This window comes from Fusarium redolens, assembly GCF_020744475.1.
Source record: "Fusarium redolens strain MPI-CAGE-AT-0023 chromosome Unknown BKA55scaffold_6, whole genome shotgun sequence".
Lineage (NCBI taxonomy): Eukaryota > Fungi > Ascomycota > Sordariomycetes > Hypocreales > Nectriaceae > Fusarium > Fusarium redolens.
The window spans coordinates 2,340,828-2,362,185 of record NW_025763669.1 but is presented as its reverse complement, the minus strand read 5'-3'; the positions used below and the strand labels follow the sequence as shown (position 1 = coordinate 2,362,185).

Below are 21,358 nucleotides of genomic sequence, written 5' to 3'. Positions count from 1 at the left end.
ACTCCTGCAACAGCAGCATCAATTCCACTTCCCCCCTTGACGCACCTTTCCTCCCATGTGTTATCGGTTTTCCTCTTCGCACCTTCATTTGCGCCTGCACTCCCGTTTTCCTGCCTTTCCCTTTGCTGCTTCACTACCACAACCTACCTAATCTTCCCTCTTACACGCTCTCCCGTCTCCTCTTGTCTCCCTCCCTCTTCATTCACAACACACTCTCCCTCAAGGAAAACACTTCTTTGTTTGCTGTCTCTCAGAGACCACAAAGTCGAGGCTTTCGCTAGCGCTCGATCACTTCTTTCTTCTCTCTCTTCTGGCACATTGTCGCTCTGGGCCCTGGTTGTTACTGTCGCTGGCTGACCCAAACTCCTCTCTGGTTCTGGCCTGTTCTGAGGGGCCACATCATCAACCCCCTTTGCGCCCGACTCCGATTGTCCGACCCGCAAACCTACTTTCCAGTTACGTCAGCCTCACCTGCGCCACTTCTGTCGCAAATTTGGCACCGGTCTCGTAATCCTCACCAGTCTTTAAACCCACATACAGCTGCTGCCTGTCACATTGATACAAAAGCTCGCTACGGCCCTTCCGTCGTGACTTTTTGGTCTCTTCCTTGACTCCTTGTCGAGGTATTCTCATGTTTCGATTTTGGACATCTGAATCACGGGGAAGCGACAAGACGCTGCCGGCACCACCACCAATCGCAGACCTGCTGAAGCCATTCCAGTCGCCCCTGTTACCAAAAACAAAGGTATCAGGGTCGCCCGAGGCGCAGCCTGCCAAACGGAGGCGGCCAAGCATCTATGGCTCTGATGAAACGTCCGAGATGAACGTGCCTACAAAGCGCGCCAAGATAAACCTAGACATAATAGGCGACACTTCTTCAGCATCCAGCCCAAAAACACAAGAAAGTCCTACGACCTCTAGTTTGGACGATGCTCGGGATGAGATTCGCCATCAGTTTGGCCTTGAAATTTTGCTAAAGCATGATGAACTTCGGCTCATTAACCAGGAACTTGCGAAATGTCAGGTTGCTTTGGAGCAGCTGCGACGTTGTCATCTCATCCCTTACCCTGTGAATTGCCCAACACCTGAACAGATGCTGAATGTCAGTGTCGGAAAGGGACCTGCTATTCAGTCACGTCCAGGGGAAGATGTACCAAGGTGGGCACCTCCATTCGGTGTCGTTGATGGTCCATATGCCAGACACTATGCCAAGTGGCTTATTCCTGATCCTTCGTTTGATGGCATGCAACCCGAGTGGCATTTTACTCCAGAAGCCTCACGCGCGAGAGCCTCGTTTGCTGAAGGGCGGACAACAAGAAATAGCTTCACTGAATCCGGAAGTTCGCTCAAGGTCCGCTCAGGCCGTGGAGCTGGTAGCCAGAAGCTACAATCTTTGTCAAGTGGCTATCCTCAACCAAAAGACAAGGCTGGCCCATGTATCTTGAAGCGCGCCGATGGAAAGACGGTAAAGTTGGTATGTCTTGATTGCAACCGGGAGAATTTTTCAAGTACTCAAGGGTTCATCAATCACTGCCGCATTGCTCATAAGAGGGACTTCAAGAGCCACGAGGAAGCAGCCGTTCATAGCGGCCATCCTATCGAAGTAACGGAAGGGGGAGTCGCCGGAGAGGAAAAGGCGCCAACACCGACCGTACCAACCCTGACTTCCACTTCTGTGCATCCTTTTGCCCGACCTGATATGACCGAACAACAGGCATACATTGCTCTCAGATCAAGAATTGCCGATTCGCTCAGGCTTTATAAACAAGGCAAGCTGCCTGGCGTCACTCACATCCCTTCGCTTCCTGGCAAAACCCGTGGGCGTGAAGCGCAAAGGACTAGCTCTGTCTCTGGAGCTCCGGATGTGCCCTTTCTCTCACATCTACTGCAAAGTCGGAAGTTCGACGGGAACTTGCGTGAACTGGTTGCAGATGCAAAGACAAAGATTCCATTGGATGATGTGACTTCCGGTGAAGAGTCAGAGCCTGCTGAGACATCAATCGAGGACATGGAACTAAGAGACCCGTCTGCTGTGCGAAAACCAGTCGTTATGCGCGTGCCTGCAAAGGCTACCCATTCTCCAACTGCCATGGATGCATCAGTCCATTCAGCCAGTAGCAAAGGTCGTGCTCCTCCGGTCGCTTTCAAGACGTCTGCAAATTGCGGATCGCATCATGCGAATCCTGTGCTTTCAGATGAAGATTTGGACATGGAGGATGTTGACATGAGCCCCAATACCATGGTCAGCAACAATGCGCCTTCCCTTGTTAGTGATGATGGAGAGTACGATGATACAGATGATGGCTCCTCTGTTTCTGGCACCAGTGATCATCTTGAAACCGAGTCGGTGTCGGACGTGGAAGAGATCACATTGGATGACGACCAAGATTCGCGCTCATTGCGTCGGGGATCCAGCGGCGCATCAGGCGCCGTTAGGTTTCGTAAGGATGACCCCAAGCATGTTACTCTGATGGCGCCGGTAAAGAGCAATGCCAGGGAACGAAGGTCGCGTAAACTCTGAACTATTGGAACATAGTATCTACACATTCTGTGTCAGTTTCCCCATCCATCATCACCAACGCTGTACAGCCATAAACCATTGGATTCGCCTTTCTTCTTGAACCACCGATTTTCAACCATATATTTTTTAGTCAATACTTTACGAACAACCACTGGGAACAGGTCACGATTGAGAAACGACAACTGCTTGGTTTCAGTTTGTCACAAACGAAAACTAGGGCTATTGGGGGCGCTTTGTGGGGTTACAGTACGGGAAACATGCGGTCTTGTTTGAATTAGAGAACCACGTATATTTACTTCGGCGCTACGGGACGGGATTTCTTATCGGAATGCAGGTGGTTTGGTTGTAGTTGCACCTGTTTTTTGTTTTCGTTGTTAGTATGTTGAGCGATTATCCTCAGATAAGAAGGGACATGTTGTACGATCGGGATTAGTTATATCAAGAGTTTGGTTTCAAGCGATTTCGCCTCTTTGTATCATAATCTTCTCAGCCGGAATAAGCTGACTGTGTGAAAGTACAATTAATAAGACGAAAATTTGACGCAGCAATGCTTTCCCCATGGTTACGAAGATTCAAAAATTCGTTGTTCGGCCAAGAAATGGTCATCTCTACCCCTGATGGCTGTTCTCAGCCATACAAGGTATGGGCATATTACTGAACTATAAGGAAGTATATCCCTGCAAATACTTGATGGCCATCCAATCGGATTGAGCAATGTTAGCTCTGATTAGAGTTAAAGGCAAAACGCATGATAGTAGCGCAGATCTTTGAATCAGTTCAGGAAAGCAAATGGATGGAGTAGGTGTAGTTCGAATCATTGACTGGCTGAGGACATTTACCTCAACCGAGTATATATTAATGAATTAGGTTATTATCTAAACAGTCCATTGATGGCACGCTTTTCGACCGTAAGCTCAGACCAAATTAAACTCCTCCATGTTACTCATAAACCATTTCCGAGATGTAATTACAGAATAGCAGCGACGACACCAGCGACGGCTAGAAGAACACCAGCAGTGTTGCGTGCCTTGTCGGCAGCATTGTTAGTGCTCTCAGCGCTGGCGGCAGACTCAGTAGCAGAGCTAGTCGCATCAGGTGCATCGGAATCAGTGGCGGTAGCATCTGAAGCGCCAGCTGTTGCTGTGGAAGAGCTAGTCTTGGTGGCCTTGGTCGCAGTGCCGTAGAGAGAGGCCTGCTGGCAGTTGATCTGGACCTGGCTCTGGGCGGAGCTGGCACGAGGGTCGTCTGGGCAGTTGTTGAAGCAGCTGGAGGTAGTTGTTAAAAATCAAGTTCAGCTCAAGGGGTAGTCATGCTTCACTTACGTAGCAACGGCCTCATACGAAGCACAGAGACAGTCCCAGTCGTTAGACTTGCAGTCCTGGACCTTTGCGTTCTCGGTCTCGAGACATCTCTTGACAATGTACTCAGCCTCGCACTCGCTAGAGGCAGAGGGAGCAGCAGCGCCGGAGTCAGTCGAAGACTGAGCAGAAGCAGCAGCAGCGAAGAGAGCGATGGACCAGAGGAACTTCATGATGGGTGTTTAAGGATGGAGTAGGAAGAATCGGAGAATCTAGAGTAGGTTGAGGAGAAAAGACGGGTCCTGGCACAGGGAAAATGAGGGTAATTATATAAACTGAGGAGTTCGAGGCGTTTTTAAATCACACAGGCGAGAGTACGGGGGATATTAGGAACAGGGCCTTGTTTAGCATCGTGCCGTATGGGCATGGGTAAGGATGCTCTACCGTCCCACCCCAGGCGAGACCAAAGCGCCTCATGACAAGCATGTACACCATGGCATGGGCTATCTAACAGGGGCAACTCGAGACTTTGTGCCTGAGATAGAGTGTTGAGGAGGTAGACAAAAGGCTAAATGTATGTTGCCGTTTGGTGTTTGTTGTATTATTAGTGGCTTAAGCTTGGACATGTTTTGTTTTTGCCTACGTATCTTTTGATAGTGATGCTCATTTCACCGTCATGTTCAGACCGATGCTCAGTCACACATGATAATTGTCTTTGAAGTCGTAGCGGTCAACAAGATCAATGATTCAGTGCAAATCTATTGAATTCTACGATTTCGGTAGGGTTGCTGACCAGCCTTGACTGGGAGTAACGACGGCGCATTGCATTAGCTGTTGGTGAAAGTGGAGATTTAGATACCATGGTGTCGACTAATGTTACCCTTATCCCTGTGTCGTTCGTTGTGTTTTCCTCCAACAGGAGACTTTAACGCTGTTGCTATCCCTAGCTTTTGCTCCGGGAGATGTCCCTGCATGGTGATGGGGAGATGACTAGCGTGCTTTTAAGGGGGCAAGGAGGCTGAACCAGTGCGATGTTGTGCGGTGTTATGCTGTATCATGCAGTTTATGACTGGTCAGAATCTATGGAGTAGTTATTTAGGACTGCAACATCGTGTGTCTTTTCTCGTGCTGTGAGTTTGGTTGCCCAGTCAGACACGACCGTGTGTACCTTGACGCGCCACCAAACAACCTCGGTGGACTTACCTACAGTTTCTTAAGTATAAGGATGGCTATTCACCACTTTCTTTAGGCCTGCTGTTTGGCATGGAGCAGTACTCAAATCGAGCAATGAAGACTAGAGCTAAGTGGTGAAGCCATGATAGCCACAGCTTTCGACCACAGATGTTGTGCATATATGGATGTCTCAACCGCCTCGTATTCTCTAGTACAACCAGCACAAGTATCATGTTGGGGATAAGATGGAGGCCCAGAACATGCCACAAAATTAACAATGTCATGGATCACACAAGCATAAAACACCCAGCATCGTATCCAAATAAAGTACATGCTCTTTCTGGCTAGGATACTGGAGTCTTGCAGCCTTGAGCTTCCCAATAGCTTACAGGTGTTGTGTTTGGATACAGCCAACTATTACGATGTGACGACGCTTTTCCACCATTTGGCTTCTAGCACTCGCCGGGCCCTTGGGTATTGCTGCAAAATCAAGTCATTTGAACTGACATGATGTTGGTACTTGATGCATAGAGTTGTGAAGCAGAGACAGAGCCGGCTTTTAGTCGTCGTGTCATGAGTATTAGAATTCCCAACAAATCTCCATCATGACTTGTCAGCTCTCATCTTACATTGGATCCTCAAAAAGTGAATGTCTATTAAGCTGCCATGGGTTCGACCAGTTTCATAACGCCTAACATCTACCTACGCCAGGCAGTAATAACAAGCCACGCAAATATGACCATGGAAGTTCATGGCAATGAAAACATTGTCTACCTCGGCAGTACTTATATGTCAGGACGTAATATTATATAAGGTTAATGTCACAATAATGAAATCTGCTTTTTAGTACTCGGTAAGGTAATAAGCAGCATTGAAGCAAGCTCAAAAAAGATTGGAACTTCAAGCTCCTGTACCTTACCTTACCTTATTCTCACTTGCCCCACACCAGCTTGTTGACGTACGTAGAAGTGCCCCTCCAAACAAGAAACGTATCCCCCACGTTTACAACAACTTCCTGTCAGAAGCTGACGGCATTTTGACTTTCAAGACTTTATACGGGTACATCCTCGCATCTGTCTTGCAAATTCTCTCTCTCTTCTACACATTTATACCTCATAACCGCTGCTGCTGTCATGGCTTCTCCATCCATCACTCTCGACCGCATCCTTGCGGCAGTCCCAGTTACAAACCGTGGCCAGCCAACTCAGATCTCGGCCGACTCCAAGGGTCAACGGATAGCTTATCCTGTATGATTTGCCCTCTGCCAGAAGACTACATTCCGTAGATGATGTCTCTGACCCATGTAGTGCGGAAAATCCATATTTGTTCGCTCCATCGACAACCCTTCGGACGCAAAGGAATACACCGGCCACACCGCCCCTACAACCGTTGCTCGCTTTGCTCCTAATGGCTTCAAGGTCGCCAGTGGTGACTCGAGCGGAATGCTGAAGGTGTGGGAGCCCGAGTCTATCGAGAGCACAAGGGGCGAGTATGGAATCATCTCTGGCCGTCTGAACGATATTGCCTGGGACGGCGAGTCGCAACGCGTTATTGCTGTTGGCGATGGTCGCGAGCAATTCGGTCGCTGCATTACAGCTGATAGTGGGAACTCGGTTGGTGAGATTATCGGTCACTCTAAATCCGTCAATGCCGTCGCAATGAAACCTCAGCGCCCTTTCCGTGCGGCTACGGTTGGCGACGACGGTAACATGGTCTTCTATCATGGAGCCCCCTACAAGTTCAACAACAAGAGCGCTCAACATACTGGTTTTGTTCTAGGCGCTGCTTATTCTCCTGATGGAAGCTCTCTGGTTACAGTTGGTGCCGACAAGAAGATACAGCTCTACGATGGGAAGACAGGCGAGCCCACCAAAGAGATCGGGCAGGGCGAGCACACAGGAAGTATCTTTGCCGTGTCGTGGTCGCCAGATGGCAAGAAGTTCGTCACCGCTAGTGCTGATCAAACTGTTAAGCTTTGGGATGTCGATGCAGGCAGCGTCATCCAAACCTGGAAGTTTGGAGAGGATGTCAGTGTTGGCGATCAGCAAGTCGGTGTTGTATTTGTTCCTGGCCGTAGTGATGGCCTCATTATTAGTCTCAGCCTCGCAGGCAACCTTGCATACTTATCTGAGGGCAAGCCGGAACCTACGCGCGTTGTATATGGTCACGGAAAGAGCATAACCGCTCTGTCAACTGGATCTGACGGTAAGGGTGCTGACCTCTGGTCTGGCAGCTTTGACGGCCGGGTATGTCACTGGGACGTTAAGTCAGGGATTGCTACGGTTGTGGATGGCCAAGCTCATACAAACCAAGTCGCCCAGTTCGCAACTGCCGATGGCAAGGTTCTCAGTGCTGGTTGGGATGATACTCTGAGAATTGTTGACGAGTCGGCCAAGACCTTCTTGGGTACTTCCATCAAGCTACAGGCACAGCCTAAGGGTGTGAGCGCGGCGAACGGACTTGTCTATGTGGCGACTTATACTGGTGTCTCCGTCTACTCTGGCGAAAAGCTGGTCAACGAGCAGTCTTTTGACTTTACCCCTGGTGCTATTGCGGCATCCGGGTCATTCATTGCCATCGGAGCCAACGAAAATTCCGTACGCATTTACAACGCTAGTTCTAATGGTAAGCTCGAGGAAGTCAAGTCGCTGAGCAACCCAACTGGCACCATCTCTGCGCTTGCATTTTCCAAAGATGGCTCACATCTAGCTGCTGGAAACACTGTCGGAAAGATCTATGTCTATAGCGCTGGTAGCTGGGAATTGGTCGCAGACCGTTGGTCAGCTCACACTGCCCGCGTAACCTCTATTGCCTGGGACGACACAGGCGCCTACGCTGCTAGTGGTAGCCTTGATACAAACGTCTTTATCTGGTGTCTTGAAAAGAAGAACCAAGGGAAGCGAATCAAGGCTGCTAACGCTCACAAGGACGGCGTCAACGGGGTTGCCTGGGTCGAAGGTGGTAGGGTTGCCAGTGCTGGAGGGGATGCCAATGTGAAGATCTGGAAGGTTCAGAATTTGCCTTGAGCAAGATATATTCTGTACTTGACTAGTGTTTTCCCACCCGGGGGGGGACCGAAAACTCAATATACATTAGATAGATGCACCTTTTGACAAGTTGTGCGCGAATAGATACGCCTAAACACCAAACATATGCCGTCCAAAGCGTGACGTGAATACCTCTCCTCTCATTCCTAAGTGATCCATTATCCGATCAGAGGCCCACCGCGCGCTTGACGATGTCAAAGCCCTAATCATGCACCATCGTGGCGTTCTGTTCTTTGGCGACTTCTTCAGGGGCGAGATCCCACAAGCGAAGCCTCTTGGGCTGCTGGGAGGGGACAATGTGAGGAGGCCAGCGAGTCTTGTTCTCCTCCCAGAGAAGTCCCACCTTATGGATAGCTTCTTCAAGATCCCCGGTACTATCCAATATGAGAAGAAGGCTTGGTTGAAGGTATAGAACATTTACATACCTTCCAGAGCTCATAATTGCATATCCCTCCTTAGAGAGATGTCTGGCCATCTCAGTCTGGTGGTCATTCAGGAGCTGCTTATTTGGCACCACGATGAGAGGCAATCCCATCTTCCAGGCATCAAGGATTGTTCCAGTACCTGAGACATGTAAGTCCAAGTCACAAAGTTATTGATTGTTTGATTTACCGGCATGAGAAATCACGAGGCCGAGTTGTCTCTTGCAATCAGCTTCCTTGCATAATGACATTTCCTCCTTCATAAGATTTTTCTTGGCAGCAAATAGGTCGATATATAGACCCGATGGAACATCGTCTTTGCGACCGGCAAGTTGTTTGCTCGCCCAGACAATGTCGGGGCCGCATTGGACGCGCAGTCCAGTGAACCTTTGTGAACTCAGGTATTGCCAGAAACTAGGTTGGAGTACCGATTCAACGAGTTTTGTAAAACCTGTGGTCGCACCGACCGTGACAAGGCACACGCGTTCGAGATGAGACTCCTCCATAACCACGAGAAAATAGTAAACAAGAAAGAAAGTATGATGAGTTGTTGATTCTGAACGTTGAACCTTAGCATGCTTCCGCAATAGGGTAGGTAGGCTGGCTTGTGTAAGAGGAAGCTATGGCGGTTAATTATCGGAACTTGGTCAGCCACAGTTACGCTTGGTGGTGCAGCCAAATTTTTGAAAGGCTGCCAACCCATCTTTTGAGTCGACGACAATTCGACACTGCCATTGCCTTCTTGAACGAATCGTAATGGCTTCGGTATCGGTAGCCGCAAGGCTATGCGCTATAGCCTGCCGTCGGGCGCCTCGAATACAGCAAATGCCCCGGCCTCAGCAGATTATCCGCCCAAAACTACTTGTTCAACGGGCATTTACCACCTCAACGATACGATGGGCGCGCGAGGAGGATCAACGCCAAGACGACAATGAGGAGGAGGATTTCGGTCCTATAGAGCTGAAGAAGCTTGAGGCTGCGTTAGCTGAGGCGTCTACACCAGAGGGCTTGAAACAATTGGATCAGCTGGCCAAAGAGAATGGCTATAACTCCATTGACCACTACTTGCAAAATGAATTGGAATACCACCCTGGCTGGGCGTCAGAGGATAGGTCAGTGTTGGAAGATATCACAAGAGATGATAAGGGTGAAAGGCCCAACAAACAGTCATTCTGGTTCGACGAGGAGGATCCCGAAACCAATACCGAAGAACTTGAGGAATTCGACGAGGACGACATAACATCTATGGCTCATGGCAAGCTTGACGAAATCCGAGATATGCGACAGTACGCACGATTGGCAGTATGGGAGTTGCCTCTTCTTTCGAGTGAGTGGAACTGAAATTGGCAGTACATGCCTACCTTATATATTGATACTGTAACAGAGTATGCCAAGCCCTTCGTCCCTCCCAGCGACAACCAGGTTCTGCGATGGCGGTACACTTCTTATATGGGCGAATTCCACCCAGCCGAGAAAAAGGTGGTGGTACAGTTCGCTCCTGATGACCTGAAGCTCACGCCCGTTCAAACCGAGAAGCTCAAGAAGCTTGCTGGCTCTCGCTACAACCCTGAGACAGAGATTATCAAGATGAGCAGCGACAGCTTTGAGCACCAAGCACAGAACAAGCGCTACCTCTCCAATCTAGTTGACGACCTCATTGCTGCGGCTAAAGACCCCAAGGATACATTTGAGGATATTCCTCTTGATACCCGACATCATAAGATTCAGCCCAAGCCGCAGTTCCCCAAGGAGTGGCGCATGTCTCCCGAGCGCCGTGAACAGCTCGATGCCCACCGCCAACGTTTGGCAATCGAGGATGCTAAAATCGCCGAGAGCGGTCGGCTGATCGATGGAACACAGGCCATCGACGAGTATCTGATCAAGAGGGCTGCTGAGGACCAGAAGAAGGCCAAGATTGCGGAGCTTGTGCCTGCAACACCTGGCAAGAGTGCTGGCGGTAGCCGTGCGAGGAGATAAGAAATAAATAGACAACCCTCTCAAATGTTTAACGTGGGATGATATGTATTATACGTACGCTGGATTAGGCGGAGCATGTACAATTGTAGGTGTATATATAAGCGAGCATTAACAAAAGGCACACGGATATTGAGCCGCCTCAGGCAATTTTGAACCAGCTTCTCAGAGTGCACAAGGGTTAGTGTTGAATGAACACCTAGTTCAGGAGTCATTATCGAGGAGAAGTTATGGCTGCTCTTCGGCATGAGCATCCAAGCCACGCTTTTGTTGTTCGTCATTAGTAGGTAGCTGGGCACTTATTCTACCTGTGCTTTGACGTTAATGATCAGAAAGCGTGTACAGCCAACCTTATTGGTAAAATAGACTCATGTCGTTTCATCATGACCAACAAGTTGAAGTTGCTGACTAAGAGCATCATGACTGCCAAGCAATTATGAGGAAACATATGATTGATTGTCATCTAAATAACCTCGTTTTCTAAAGCATCGTCTATTACTCGTTTTCCCCAAGAAAAACCAAGGATAAAGGGTGACTTACTACACGATGCAGACGGAACACCTCGTCAACATTATTATTCTTGGAGCTCCAGCTTCTGGAAAGAAGAGCTTCATACGGAGGGTGAGTTAATGCAAAAAAGATGAATAGATACTGTTGAGCCCGGCGTTCATTCAACGAGAGAGCATTTGCTAAGCAAAGTACCAGTATTGTCAAGGCGTCTTCACAGACTTGTATGATCCCATTACCGAAACATCCGGGGACCGGCGCCTGGCAAACATCTCTGGCATCCCGACAATCATCAACCTTGAGCGCATCCCATCGACGTTTATCCAATCTGCTCCCGAGTCCCGCCGCATAGCAACGGAAGCGGATGCTCTAATTCTGCTATACGACGGCTCCTCTATCGAGAGTCTGGAAGAGCTTCGGCGCATACGCCTTCAAGTGCTGGCTCCGCACTTAGGAGAAGCGGCGCCACCCACGGCCGTGGTTGCCGGCAAGGCCGATGGCGCGGAGGCCGCGGGGAGCGTATGGGAGCGGGGGTTAGGGGAGGGGAGGAAGCTGTCTGTGTTGTTAGGGGCTAAGTTTGGGGTTGCGTCGGCACTTTGGGGAGACGGGGTCAAGGATGTAGTAGAGGAGCTGGCGGCCAGGGTTTTGGAAAGGAAGGGAGTCGGAAAAGAGATGTTGATGGGAGCAGGATCATAAGTGAAGCTATCACTGTTGTCACTAGGAGCTCAAAGTGAGGTTATCACCACCTAAAGGTGGGCCCGGTCGGGGTGCTTCTGAGCACAGAGCAACGAAAGTATGAACATCATGCCAGTTTGAGAATGCTGGTATAATAAACGGGCAAAGCCCAAAAAGCACCCTATGCCAGTTTCAGACCTACCATGCGAGATGCACGTATAGGTGGCATTGCGTTACACCAAAGGTGGTAGGTGCAGGACTTCGAGTAACACAACAGCAATAATGCTACCCGCCAACTTAATTCGAGTCGTGTACATCAAGGAAAATAAGTAAAACAAGAAATGGGAAAGTCTAACAAGCAACATTGATGTCTTTGTCTTGATTATAAGTCAGGAGTTACCTGATTGGTCGAAGATGCCATTGAATAAGAACAAACTGAATTCATGAGAGATTTGGGCTTCGGTTTAGCACTAGTTAAACAGGCGGGCGTACTTGGGGTAGGGCTGGTGGCTCTTGAACGTGCGGGTACAGGCATTGCAAACGATCGCCGTTAACATCCATTGAACCAATTCAATACCTAAACAGACTTCAAGTTCTAACCAAACTGTGCCTCGGCATGATTCAGCACGTGGATGTGGATGGCTGCCGAGGAGAGGCGATCCGGGGTTCGATACAACAAGCCCCTCATTTACATCCCTTGAAATTACTTGTCTTGGCCCTTTTATTTTCTTTATGACATCTCGAAGTGGTCGTATCTTATCTTTGACGCTTCAGCAACTGATTTGGCCTTGCTTCAAGTCTATGACTGTTATATTGTGAGGCTGCGCAAAAGTATTGGTCAAATATTCCTCCCAGAGCTGCCGAATCCACCCAATCTCGACAGCCAGCACCCTCCAATTCCTGAGTTCTTCTGGGCAAGGTAGCCTGATCAATTAGGAGAAGGCCTCTATCAACGCATTTTCAATCTGATCACTTCAGTCCAACACAAACCTTCTCAACTTTTTCTTCAACTGAAAGCGTCACCATCCTTTTCTTCGACAAGACGTTGTTTTTACGCATTATACAAGCCACCTCTCGCTTCCATACATCGTTTCCAATCCACGACACCCACCAAAGCACATGCAGTGGCGTCAGCACTTAATCTTTTCTGTCACCCAACCACATTTCAACATCACTTATCAACATGGCTGACAACAACTCATCCTATACCATTGCTCCTTTAGAGCACACGCCCCTCGATGAGATCGCCGCCAAGGTCGATCTCGTGAGGAAGACCTTCAGGTCAGGCCGCACCAAAGACATTCAGTTTCGCATGATTCAGATTCGCAAGCTGTATTGGGCCATCGTCGACAACACTGAACTGATGCAAGATGCCCTCATTAAAGATCTTCGCAAGTGCAAGTACGAGGCCGTTCTGGCCGAGATTGATTGGTGCAAGCAAGAATGTCTCGACATGGTCAACAACATGGAAAAATGGCTACGCGATGAGCCTGTCCCCAATGTTCCTTTGCAGTTTCGTGCCATGAAGCATCGCACTCGCTTCGAACCACTCGGGGTTGTCCTTAACATTGGATCCTTCAACTTCCCTTTCCAGCTCAACCTCCCTGTCGTCATTGGCGCGATCGCTTGTGGTAACTGCGTTGTTCTCAAGGCTTCTGAATCATCTCCCAACTGTGCCATGGTGCTCAAGAAGATCTTTGACGAGTCCCTGGACCCCGAATGTTTCACATATGTTAACGGAGCTTTGCCCGAGACTCAGCTTCTGCTCGAGCAGAAGTTCGACAAAATTTGCTTCACCGGTGGTAAGGCGGTCGGCAAGATCATTGCCCAGAAGGCTGCTGAGACCCTCACTCCTGTGCTTCTCGAGCTCGGTGGTCTGAACCCGGCCTTTGTCACCAAGAACGCCAACCTGAAATTGGCCGCCAGACGACTTCTGTGGCAGAAGTCTCTCAATGCAGGCCAGGTCTGCATGTCTCACAACTACATCCTCGTCGAGCGAAGTGTCCTTTCTCAATTCTTGGGAGAGCTCAACAACCAGATGCGCACCTTCTTCCCCCAAGGCGCCAAGAACAGCCCTGACCTTTGTCGCATCGTCAATGCTGGCCACTTCAACCGCCTCAAGAAGATGCTTGATGGCACCAACGGCAAGATTGTCCTGGGTGGCTCCATGGACGAATCGACCCTGTTTATGGAGCCAACGGCGGTGCTTGTTGACGATACCAACGACAGTATGATGACCCAAGAGGCGTTTGGTCCCATCTTCGCAATGATGGCGGTTGATTCCCTCGACCAGGCCATCGAAATTGCTAATTCAGTTGACCCAACACCTCTCTCCCTTAGCGCCTTTGGCAGCAAGGCTGAGAATAATAAGAGTACGTTGACCTCGCCAATATTTTGACAATATACCTAACGCATTACAGTTCTGGATAATGTGACCTCTGGCGGCGCCACATGTAACGATGCCTTCTTCCACTCTCAGATTCCGCAGTCTCCCTTGGGAGGTGTCGGCCAGTCTGGAATGGGCAACTATCATGGCATCTACTCTATCAGAACTTTCAGTCATCAGCGTACTATCGCTGAAGTCCCTTACTGGGCTGACTTCCTCTTCCGCGTGCGATACATGCCATACCAGTGGCCCGTTATGAATCGGATGAAGGCGGTTTCCGACCCAAAGCCTAACTTTGATCGCAACGGTAACAAAACCAAGGGGGTTACATACTTCCTTGCGCTGGTCCTCGGCCTCGGATCAAAGAAGTCCAAGGGCGCTCTTCTCAGGTGGGCCGTCCTTGTGGTTGCAGCCGCCATACTGGAAGCAAAGAAAGGTGTTCTGAGCCAATTGCTCACACGATGACCATCTAGTTAATTCCCCCCATTTGTTAGATAGGAAAAGAAGGCTTGGTAGGATTAAGTCTAGCCTAGAAGAAAGAGGACTATTTATAATAGTCCTGAGATAATCGCCTCTATAGGTATCATCAGTTTGTCCTTGCTGCCCAGATAGGCTATATGCATATTAGGTAGCAAGGCAAACAGCAAATAACTACAAACATAGGTACAGGCAAGCCTAGCTAACATCATTCGTTGAGAAATGGAAAGCAGTTACGGTGGTAATTGAAGGATACCCCTCGTGTATACGGTTCCATGTAGGATGGTTATTAGTTTTACCCTTAGTTTCTGTAATGTATTATAGCAGCATCTATACTCTCTGAAGTTCATCCTAATGCCCCTCATCAAGGTGTCGATCATCCAAACAAAAGAAAACTTAACATTTTGAGATACTATGACTCCATGTCTGATAAAATTTGAGGTTGTGGTATCTTATATTAGATTGACAATTGTCTAGAAGGTTTTTGAACATCCAAGTATTTTTAACGGCCAGTCAAAACGGCTGCTAGGTGCTGTCCCTTCTTGCCTCCCAGGTACAGGTCGTCATCGGTCGAATCACGGACCATATCTACTGCCTCGCTGTATCCTCTGGTCACTGTATCTTCGTCCACCTTGAGCCCGTTCTCAACAAGGGCCAGAATGACGCTGCGGATTCGCGCAATCTCGCGCATGGTCGACACCTCCATGGGATCATTCTGACTCGAGTAGACCTTGCTGCTAACATTCTCCTCCATGCGATTGATGCCCGCTGCCTCAGCGGCTGGATCGCTTTCTATGTGCTTGCTGATCCAGATGTATCCATTTACACCAAGAAGTACATCGACCTTGCCGCCAGCGTTGGCTACATCCATTGTCCAGACTTGTCTCTTGGATCGAACGACACCGCCCCCACCACCGGTGCCAGTGACAGCGACGAAGACACCGTTGCGAAGCTTACCGTACTTCAAACTGCGGGTGTGGAGACTCGCGGCACCGTCTTGGTGCAGCTGCTGGACTTCTGCGACAACGAGATCTCCCTCGGCGAAGAAACTGCGGATTTGAAGCTCATCGGTCTCGGTACGCTTGCGGAGAATACCACCGGGTAAGTTGATGGCTGAAATCTGGAGAATGGCAAGTTGAGACGCGGCTAAATCGACACGCCATCGCTTTGCCTGAACTTCGACAATTCGACCGACAACAAGGTCACCAATCTCCGGAGTGTAACGGGCTCGGAGAGGCCGCACAGAGAGCAGCTTGTTTGTCTTTGTGAGTGTACCAGCAAGGGAAGATTTGATAGATGATGATCCAGGCGGTACGTAAGTACCATGTCCACTAGAGAAGAAGTTAGTGACATCAATAAGTGTGAGGTCTGAGGTGCTGAATCTTACCGCATCCATTGGGCATTTGAGGTTATCTCAGCGCCTGGAGTAAGAATGTCGTCGGCCGCAACACCAGCACCGCCTTCTGAGTCGGAGTCGGAGTCGGAGTTTGTAGCCGCGACAGCCTGTGGCCTCCGAGGCGTGGGAGGCTGAGGACTGAGGATTGTGATAGGCATCGTGAGACGATCGTGAGATGGCAAAGCAGGATATGAACTAGCTGATTCGGTCAGGTGACCGTACAAAGGTTCTGAAGAAGCCTTCCAATCTGTTGTGGTCGGATGCAAACAAGATATATTCTGCAGTATCCGGTTGGTGAGCCTCCTGATCTCTGTCGTCGCTTTTTGAGGTTGATGGGTGAGTTTGGTTAAAGATTCAATGTGGGGCTTTCATGTTGAGATTTTAGTGTTTTACGACACAGCGCAGCAGCTTATACGGAGCTGAAGTGACATGATGTCAATCCATTAACAAAACAACTATAACTTGGTAAACTGACACAGGAGCTCTATTTGGTTATTTGGTTATTTGAGGTTTCTATTTCCGGATTCAAGTCCGGAGCCTCAATGAATCGACATCAAATGGCTAAAACTACGACTTTCGCAGTATGTACCATAGGTACTGCGGTAAACACCGTTGATTCATCCTGTATGTATTTTTTCCCCTTGCTCCGTACTCTGTATTTACTGGCGTGCGGAGATATTTCAAATCACACGTCAACTCTCTCATGACATATGTATAGTGTTCGTACAGTGCCGTAGGCTGAGCGACAAAACAAGCACCCAACGCCTTGTATAGATAATAGTAGTAAGACATGATTTTCTGAAACAGAAGACAGGAGGGAAGCTGGAGCGGGCTGTAGGGTGCCGCACCAGGAGCTATCATACAAGCGGATACGTGTTAAAATTGAGAGAACTTTGCTGCATCATTCGTATCGTAGATGTTTGATTACTTGAAAGCTCGCCAGAGTCCCATCCATACCAGAGCAAGCGAAATAGATGTGATTCCAAACTTGCGGCTTCTCATGCCGAAAGGCGATTTGCTCCGTAGGATCAGATCTTTTTGCTTATCAAGCTGTGACATTCCGGAAAAGTAGCTGTAAGCTCCAAGGCCAAAGAATGCGCCGCTTCCTATCGTCATGTTAGGTTATTCTGGGCTGCAAGAAATCGCAACCACCAAATTCTAGAAACTTACCAACGACTTTGCAAGGCAAACAGTCATCTCCTCTGTCCTGGCGCAGAATATTCTCAAGCTTCTCTGGCTTCTCAAGAGCCTGAATTGTTGGTATTTTGTCAGACATTGTGAGGGTTTTCGCTTGGTTATTTGGAATTCGGAAGACTAATACAAACTGCCATTGAATTATCACAGCTACAAAGGGTTGAAGTCGCGTAATGCCAAACTTTGATTGGGCAGATAAGCTGCTGTTGGCTGAGTCATGCATGTCTAGGGTCTCGACTTTTAGTGCCAGTTTCGTCATTGCTTGGACTGTCCCACGTCGGCGCAAAGCGAAGCTACTTACCTTACCTACGCATTGACTTAGAGGGAGGTTATCACCATGAACGGAGTTATTGAGGCACTTCACATTTACGATGATAACCGGTACGTCTCGTATAAGCATTCACATGTCATCTATCTAACGCCTGACCGCAGAAACCCTATTCTCTCACATACCTATGCAGGGAGGCCGTTGTCGGCAACTCATCTCCTGCCCCTCTACTTAGAACATCCTGCACCGCGACCGAACCTGATCTACCTCCCCAATACGAGCCCCCCGACGCTCGTCTTCAGTCTAACACATGCGAACCTCTTATTTCTTGCTACATCGTCGACCGAGATCGAACCGTTGCTAGTCTTTGAGTTTCTACACCGTATAATAGATGCATTCGAGGACTTTCTTGGCGCGCCACTTCTGGCTGTCAAGATTGAGAATAATTACGACATAATTGCACAGCTCTTAACAGAGATGTGTGATGCGGGTACGATAAGCACAACAGAGCCGAATGCTCTACGTGAAGTGGTGGAGCAAGAAGGCTGGGTTGGAAAATTACTGGGAAGCATCAATCTTCCAGGGTTAGTGAACTGTAGAGCTCTTTGGAAAATTGGTAGTTGAGCTAATTTATGGCCAGAAAAGCACCTTTGAGCGCCAACTTTTCGAATTCAAGCACACCACCCATCCTGCCCTCAAACTCAACCGCTTTACCATGGAGGCGAGCCAACGTACGGCACACGTCGAATGAGATGTACGCCGATATTGTCGAAACTTTGTCCGTTACACTTGCTCCATCAGGAAGGCCTCTAGCTGCCTTTGCCAACGGAACGATCGCATTCACGTCCAAGGTATCAGGCGTTCCTGATATTACGCTTAATATCACTAGCCCATCAGGAAAACACAACCTTGGGGGCATCATGGAACTACCAGTATTCCACCCGTGCGTGCGGCTCAACCGGTGGAAAGAGCGACCAGGCGAGCTTAGCTTCATTCCACCTGATGGAAGATTTATTCTGGCTGGGTATGAAGTAGATTTACTGCCCTTCTCAAGTGGGAAGAGTGGAAGTCTTAGCTCCAACAACCTCAAGTTACCGATCAATATGGAAGTCAAAACAGGATTAGGTGCAACAGGGTCGGATTTCGAAGTCCGATTACAGGTCAACAAGATTCTTGGAGCACCTTCACCAGCATCATCGGGATTGGGAAGAGGCGGCAGTGGGGGTCGATTGGGCGGGCCTCATCCTGGATCACCAGGAGCGCCTTTGATGGACGACCTCACTGTGACGATTCCACTGCCAGCAGATGTCAGGAACCTATCTGAGATCCGGCCTAGCAAGGGCGACGCCAGCTTTAATCCAGGAGAGAAGATTTTGGAATGGTATATTCCTGCAAAGGAACTGTCAGGCGGGACAAGCTACTTTGGACTTAGAGGCACTGTAGTGGGACCGCTGACAGAGGAGGGTGATGAGGGATTCGATCCCAACGGGTTTGGATTTGGAACCGACTACACATTTGATGGGCCATATCAGAGCGTACCTGTCGCCAAGGCGGCACAGAACCCGGAGAGCACAAGCGACGACAAGGACGCCAAGAAGGTCGCACAGAACAAAATCCTGATGCCAACATCGGCATCAGTAAGCTTCTCGGTCAAGGGATGGTTGGCAAGTGGTCTGAAGGTCGAGAGTATTCAGCTAGACACACGCAAGAGTAAGGGCCTGGGAGAGAGTGTCAAGCCATACAAGGGTGTCAAATACTTGACAATCAGCAAGGGAGGTGTGGAGATACGATGTTAATCAAAGAGACGAGACGGGGATAGCAGTTGGGAACACAAACAAACACGAATATAGACTCATGATGCTGCGTTGAGCGAGGCGTCTTGTTAGTCGTACTTGCGAGCCAATAGGAGAAGAGGTAGAAGTCATGACAGAAGCAACAAAGAACGTACCTGTCACAGAAGGGTGAACATGTGTTCTTCTGCATGTAATGTACTGCAATTTTTATTCGCATACATGACCGGGTTCGTTGCCGCGGGAGTGGAAGGAAGAATTAGGAAGTATCACCTCGGAGGAGCCTCCCAAGGAGCGACGGAGCTCCGAAGCCGCATGAGGTCGGGGCATCGGCTCTAAGTGTGGGGGCAATCCCGGAGCCCCAAACATCACACAACGGATAATGCGATCGCGGTATGATTGGATGGGCGAAGGGGAAACCCATCCCGATGATTTTCATGACAATTGAAGAACTCCCCCAATTCCGAGGAATCAGTACGTACCATGTCCCACTAACATTACCCCGACGTCACGCAAACTCCCGAACCCCAGACCTAGACTGAGGAGGGCCCAAGGCCTGGGGCCCCCAAAGGGTGATCAGTCTCGTGGGTTTGGTCTGGGACCTGGGACTGGTTTCTTATTTTGTTGAATTGCAATTAGGAATACTACTTCTCCTCCAGTGTCCCTTTTGTGTCCCAGTTGCCACGCATATCACCTCAGCATGATATCTTCTCTTTGTCCATCCTGACCTCTATCTTCTGCCCCGCCGCTCAGACGGCAATGGACAAGCTCGCGACGTCCACGATGCGGTGCCGTCGCACTTATACTCTAGCTACCCACATTCGCTCTCCTGTTCTTTTAACAAGTTCAAGTCGACCGTTATTACAGGCTTTACCGCAGCAACAACAACCAAAACACCAACGGTCACAACAAAGATGGCGTTCTACACATCGCGGCGGCACCAGAACAGCCCTATTCTTCCCCGGCCAGGGCGTCCAGAGGGTTGGCATGCTGACTCCATGGCTCGAAGCATTCCCTTCGACAGCATCGCAATTACGAGACGAGATCGACGAATACATGGGCTACAAGCTCTCCGACATCATTCAGAACGGGCCATCAAAGCTTCTTACTGAGACACCCAATGCGCAACCGGCCATCATGGCTACGTCCATCTTCATCCTGCGCATTCTTGAACGCGAATTCAACTTTAGAGTCACCGACCACTTCGATGTAACACTGGGGCACTCGCTTGGTGAGTTTGCCGCTGTCGTCGCGGGCGGTTATATCTCCTTCCAGGACAGTTTACACCTCGTTCGTAAACGGGCAGAGGCTATGTCGGACGCCACGAAACATGCGATTGAAAACTATGGCGGCGAGTATGGCATGGTGGCAGTTATTTCCCACCCGGAACATATGGATAGCCTGATTCAGGCCATTCGAGAGTTTGTCGGCATCTCAGCTGAAGACCTGGCCGACCTACCACCGATTGAACAAGTTTTGATAGCCAACATAAACAGCAAGAATCAGATTGTACTGAGTGGAAATATCGAGCGTATAAAGACACTTATCGCCCATGTCCGCCAATTCCTTGGCTACGACCCGCGCGCCGTACGTCTCAAAGCTGACAGTCCCTTTCATAGTCCCATCATGCAACCAGCCGTTACCGTAATGCGCCAGCTCCTAGAAGAACCCAGCAGGGTAAAGGGTCGCGAAAAGGAGGATGTTGTGACATTCCCAGGCAAGCTACCCATCGTGAGCAACGTCTCTGCACGGCCAGTCTGCTGTAAGAAGGAGCTCAAGGATTTGCTGGCCCGTGGCTGTCTGGATACAGTTCGCTGGTGGGATAGCATCAAATACCTAGACCAAGAGGCGCGCATACGGCGATGGGTAGGCGTTGGACCTGGAAAGGTCGGCCGCAATCTTGTTGGAAAAGAGGTTGGCATGCGCGGCAAGGACCTTGTGAAGGGAGGGGGCGTATGGGCTATTACAGATCCATCTGAGGTTGAGGAGGTTCTGAGAGGACTTGAAGATACGGCGAATCTCATGGAAGATGATGAGTATTCAGAGTAAAGCCACGAGCTCAGTTGTGCCAGGGATATAAGAGACGGCTGTACAAGTCTTGGGTGAATCGTTCCATAGCCCTTTGTTGGGAACTATTCACTACCTATTATGAATTGGAGTGTACGCTAATAGGGTGGGATATGCTGCATCAAGCAAGCGATTATGAATTTTCACGATTATTGAATTGTTT

At 49.3% G+C, this 21,358-nt stretch overlaps 10 protein-coding genes across 10 annotated transcripts; 6 read left to right on the top strand and 4 right to left on the bottom strand.

The window, feature by feature from the left end:
* The first annotated feature begins 359 nt into the window (after positions 1 to 359).
* Positions 360 to 3,004, top strand: BKA55DRAFT_333052 (uncharacterized protein). The gene has a single exon (XM_046185723.1). The coding sequence runs from the start codon at positions 632 to 634 to the stop codon at positions 2,519 to 2,521; it is 1,890 nt and encodes a 629-aa protein (XP_046051429.1). The 5' UTR covers positions 360 to 631; the 3' UTR covers positions 2,522 to 3,004.
* A 484-nt stretch (positions 3,005 to 3,488) lies between these two features.
* Positions 3,489 to 4,052, bottom strand: BKA55DRAFT_593072 (uncharacterized protein; the record flags this gene model as incomplete). Its single annotated transcript, XM_046195497.1, has 2 exons — positions 3,489 to 3,786; positions 3,844 to 4,052. The coding sequence occupies 2 exons, from the start codon at positions 4,050 to 4,052 to the stop codon at positions 3,489 to 3,491; spliced, it is 507 nt and encodes a 168-aa protein (XP_046051428.1).
* A 2,073-nt stretch (positions 4,053 to 6,125) lies between these two features.
* On the top strand, positions 6,126 to 8,018 carry BKA55DRAFT_538226 (WD40-repeat-containing domain protein; the record flags this gene model as incomplete). Its single annotated transcript, XM_046190012.1, has 2 exons — positions 6,126 to 6,239; positions 6,300 to 8,018. The coding sequence occupies 2 exons, from the start codon at positions 6,126 to 6,128 to the stop codon at positions 8,016 to 8,018; spliced, it is 1,833 nt and encodes a 610-aa protein (XP_046051427.1).
* Positions 8,019 to 8,241: 223 nt separating this feature from the next.
* On the bottom strand, positions 8,242 to 8,967 carry BKA55DRAFT_688849 (glycosyltransferase family 28 C-terminal domain-containing protein; the record flags this gene model as incomplete). The annotated part of the gene is made up of 3 exons (XM_046199276.1): positions 8,242 to 8,413; positions 8,465 to 8,603; positions 8,652 to 8,967. 3 exons carry the CDS (start codon positions 8,965 to 8,967, stop codon positions 8,242 to 8,244), a joined length of 627 nt encoding a protein of 208 aa, XP_046051426.1.
* Positions 8,968 to 9,217: 250 nt separating this feature from the next.
* BKA55DRAFT_508151 (mitochondrial ribosomal subunit protein-domain-containing protein) lies at positions 9,218 to 10,438 on the top strand (the record flags this gene model as incomplete). Its single annotated transcript, XM_046187398.1, has 2 exons — positions 9,218 to 9,788; positions 9,846 to 10,438. The coding sequence occupies 2 exons, from the start codon at positions 9,218 to 9,220 to the stop codon at positions 10,436 to 10,438; spliced, it is 1,164 nt and encodes a 387-aa protein (XP_046051425.1).
* A 543-nt stretch (positions 10,439 to 10,981) lies between these two features.
* On the top strand, positions 10,982 to 11,638 carry BKA55DRAFT_593068 (P-loop containing nucleoside triphosphate hydrolase protein; the record flags this gene model as incomplete). The annotated part of the gene is made up of 2 exons (XM_046195496.1): positions 10,982 to 11,056; positions 11,141 to 11,638. 2 exons carry the CDS (start codon positions 10,982 to 10,984, stop codon positions 11,636 to 11,638), a joined length of 573 nt encoding a protein of 190 aa, XP_046051424.1.
* Positions 11,639 to 12,800: 1,162 nt separating this feature from the next.
* BKA55DRAFT_507877 (Aldehyde/histidinol dehydrogenase) lies at positions 12,801 to 14,468 on the top strand (the record flags this gene model as incomplete). The annotated part of the gene is made up of 2 exons (XM_046187369.1): positions 12,801 to 13,989; positions 14,038 to 14,468. 2 exons carry the CDS (start codon positions 12,801 to 12,803, stop codon positions 14,466 to 14,468), a joined length of 1,620 nt encoding a protein of 539 aa, XP_046051423.1.
* Positions 14,469 to 14,882: 414 nt separating this feature from the next.
* Positions 14,883 to 16,222, bottom strand: BKA55DRAFT_565249 (uncharacterized protein). The gene is made up of 2 exons (XM_046192528.1): positions 15,868 to 16,222; positions 14,883 to 15,811 (listed from the first exon to the last, which is right to left on the bottom strand). The coding sequence occupies exons 1-2, from the start codon at positions 16,032 to 16,034 to the stop codon at positions 14,983 to 14,985; spliced, it is 996 nt and encodes a 331-aa protein (XP_046051422.1). The 5' UTR covers positions 16,035 to 16,222; the 3' UTR covers positions 14,883 to 14,982.
* Positions 16,223 to 16,800: 578 nt separating this feature from the next.
* On the bottom strand, positions 16,801 to 17,152 carry BKA55DRAFT_688844 (uncharacterized protein; the record flags this gene model as incomplete). Its single annotated transcript, XM_046199275.1, has 2 exons — positions 16,801 to 16,982; positions 17,047 to 17,152. 2 exons carry the CDS (start codon positions 17,150 to 17,152, stop codon positions 16,801 to 16,803), a joined length of 288 nt encoding a protein of 95 aa, XP_046051421.1.
* Positions 17,153 to 17,407: 255 nt separating this feature from the next.
* On the top strand, positions 17,408 to 21,177 carry BKA55DRAFT_593065 (Adaptor complexes medium subunit family-domain-containing protein; the record flags this gene model as incomplete). Its single annotated transcript, XM_046195495.1, has 4 exons — positions 17,408 to 17,451; positions 17,503 to 17,922; positions 17,979 to 19,114; positions 19,940 to 21,177. 4 exons carry the CDS (start codon positions 17,408 to 17,410, stop codon positions 21,175 to 21,177), a joined length of 2,838 nt encoding a protein of 945 aa, XP_046051420.1.
* Between the last annotated feature and the right edge of the window lie 181 nt (positions 21,178 to 21,358).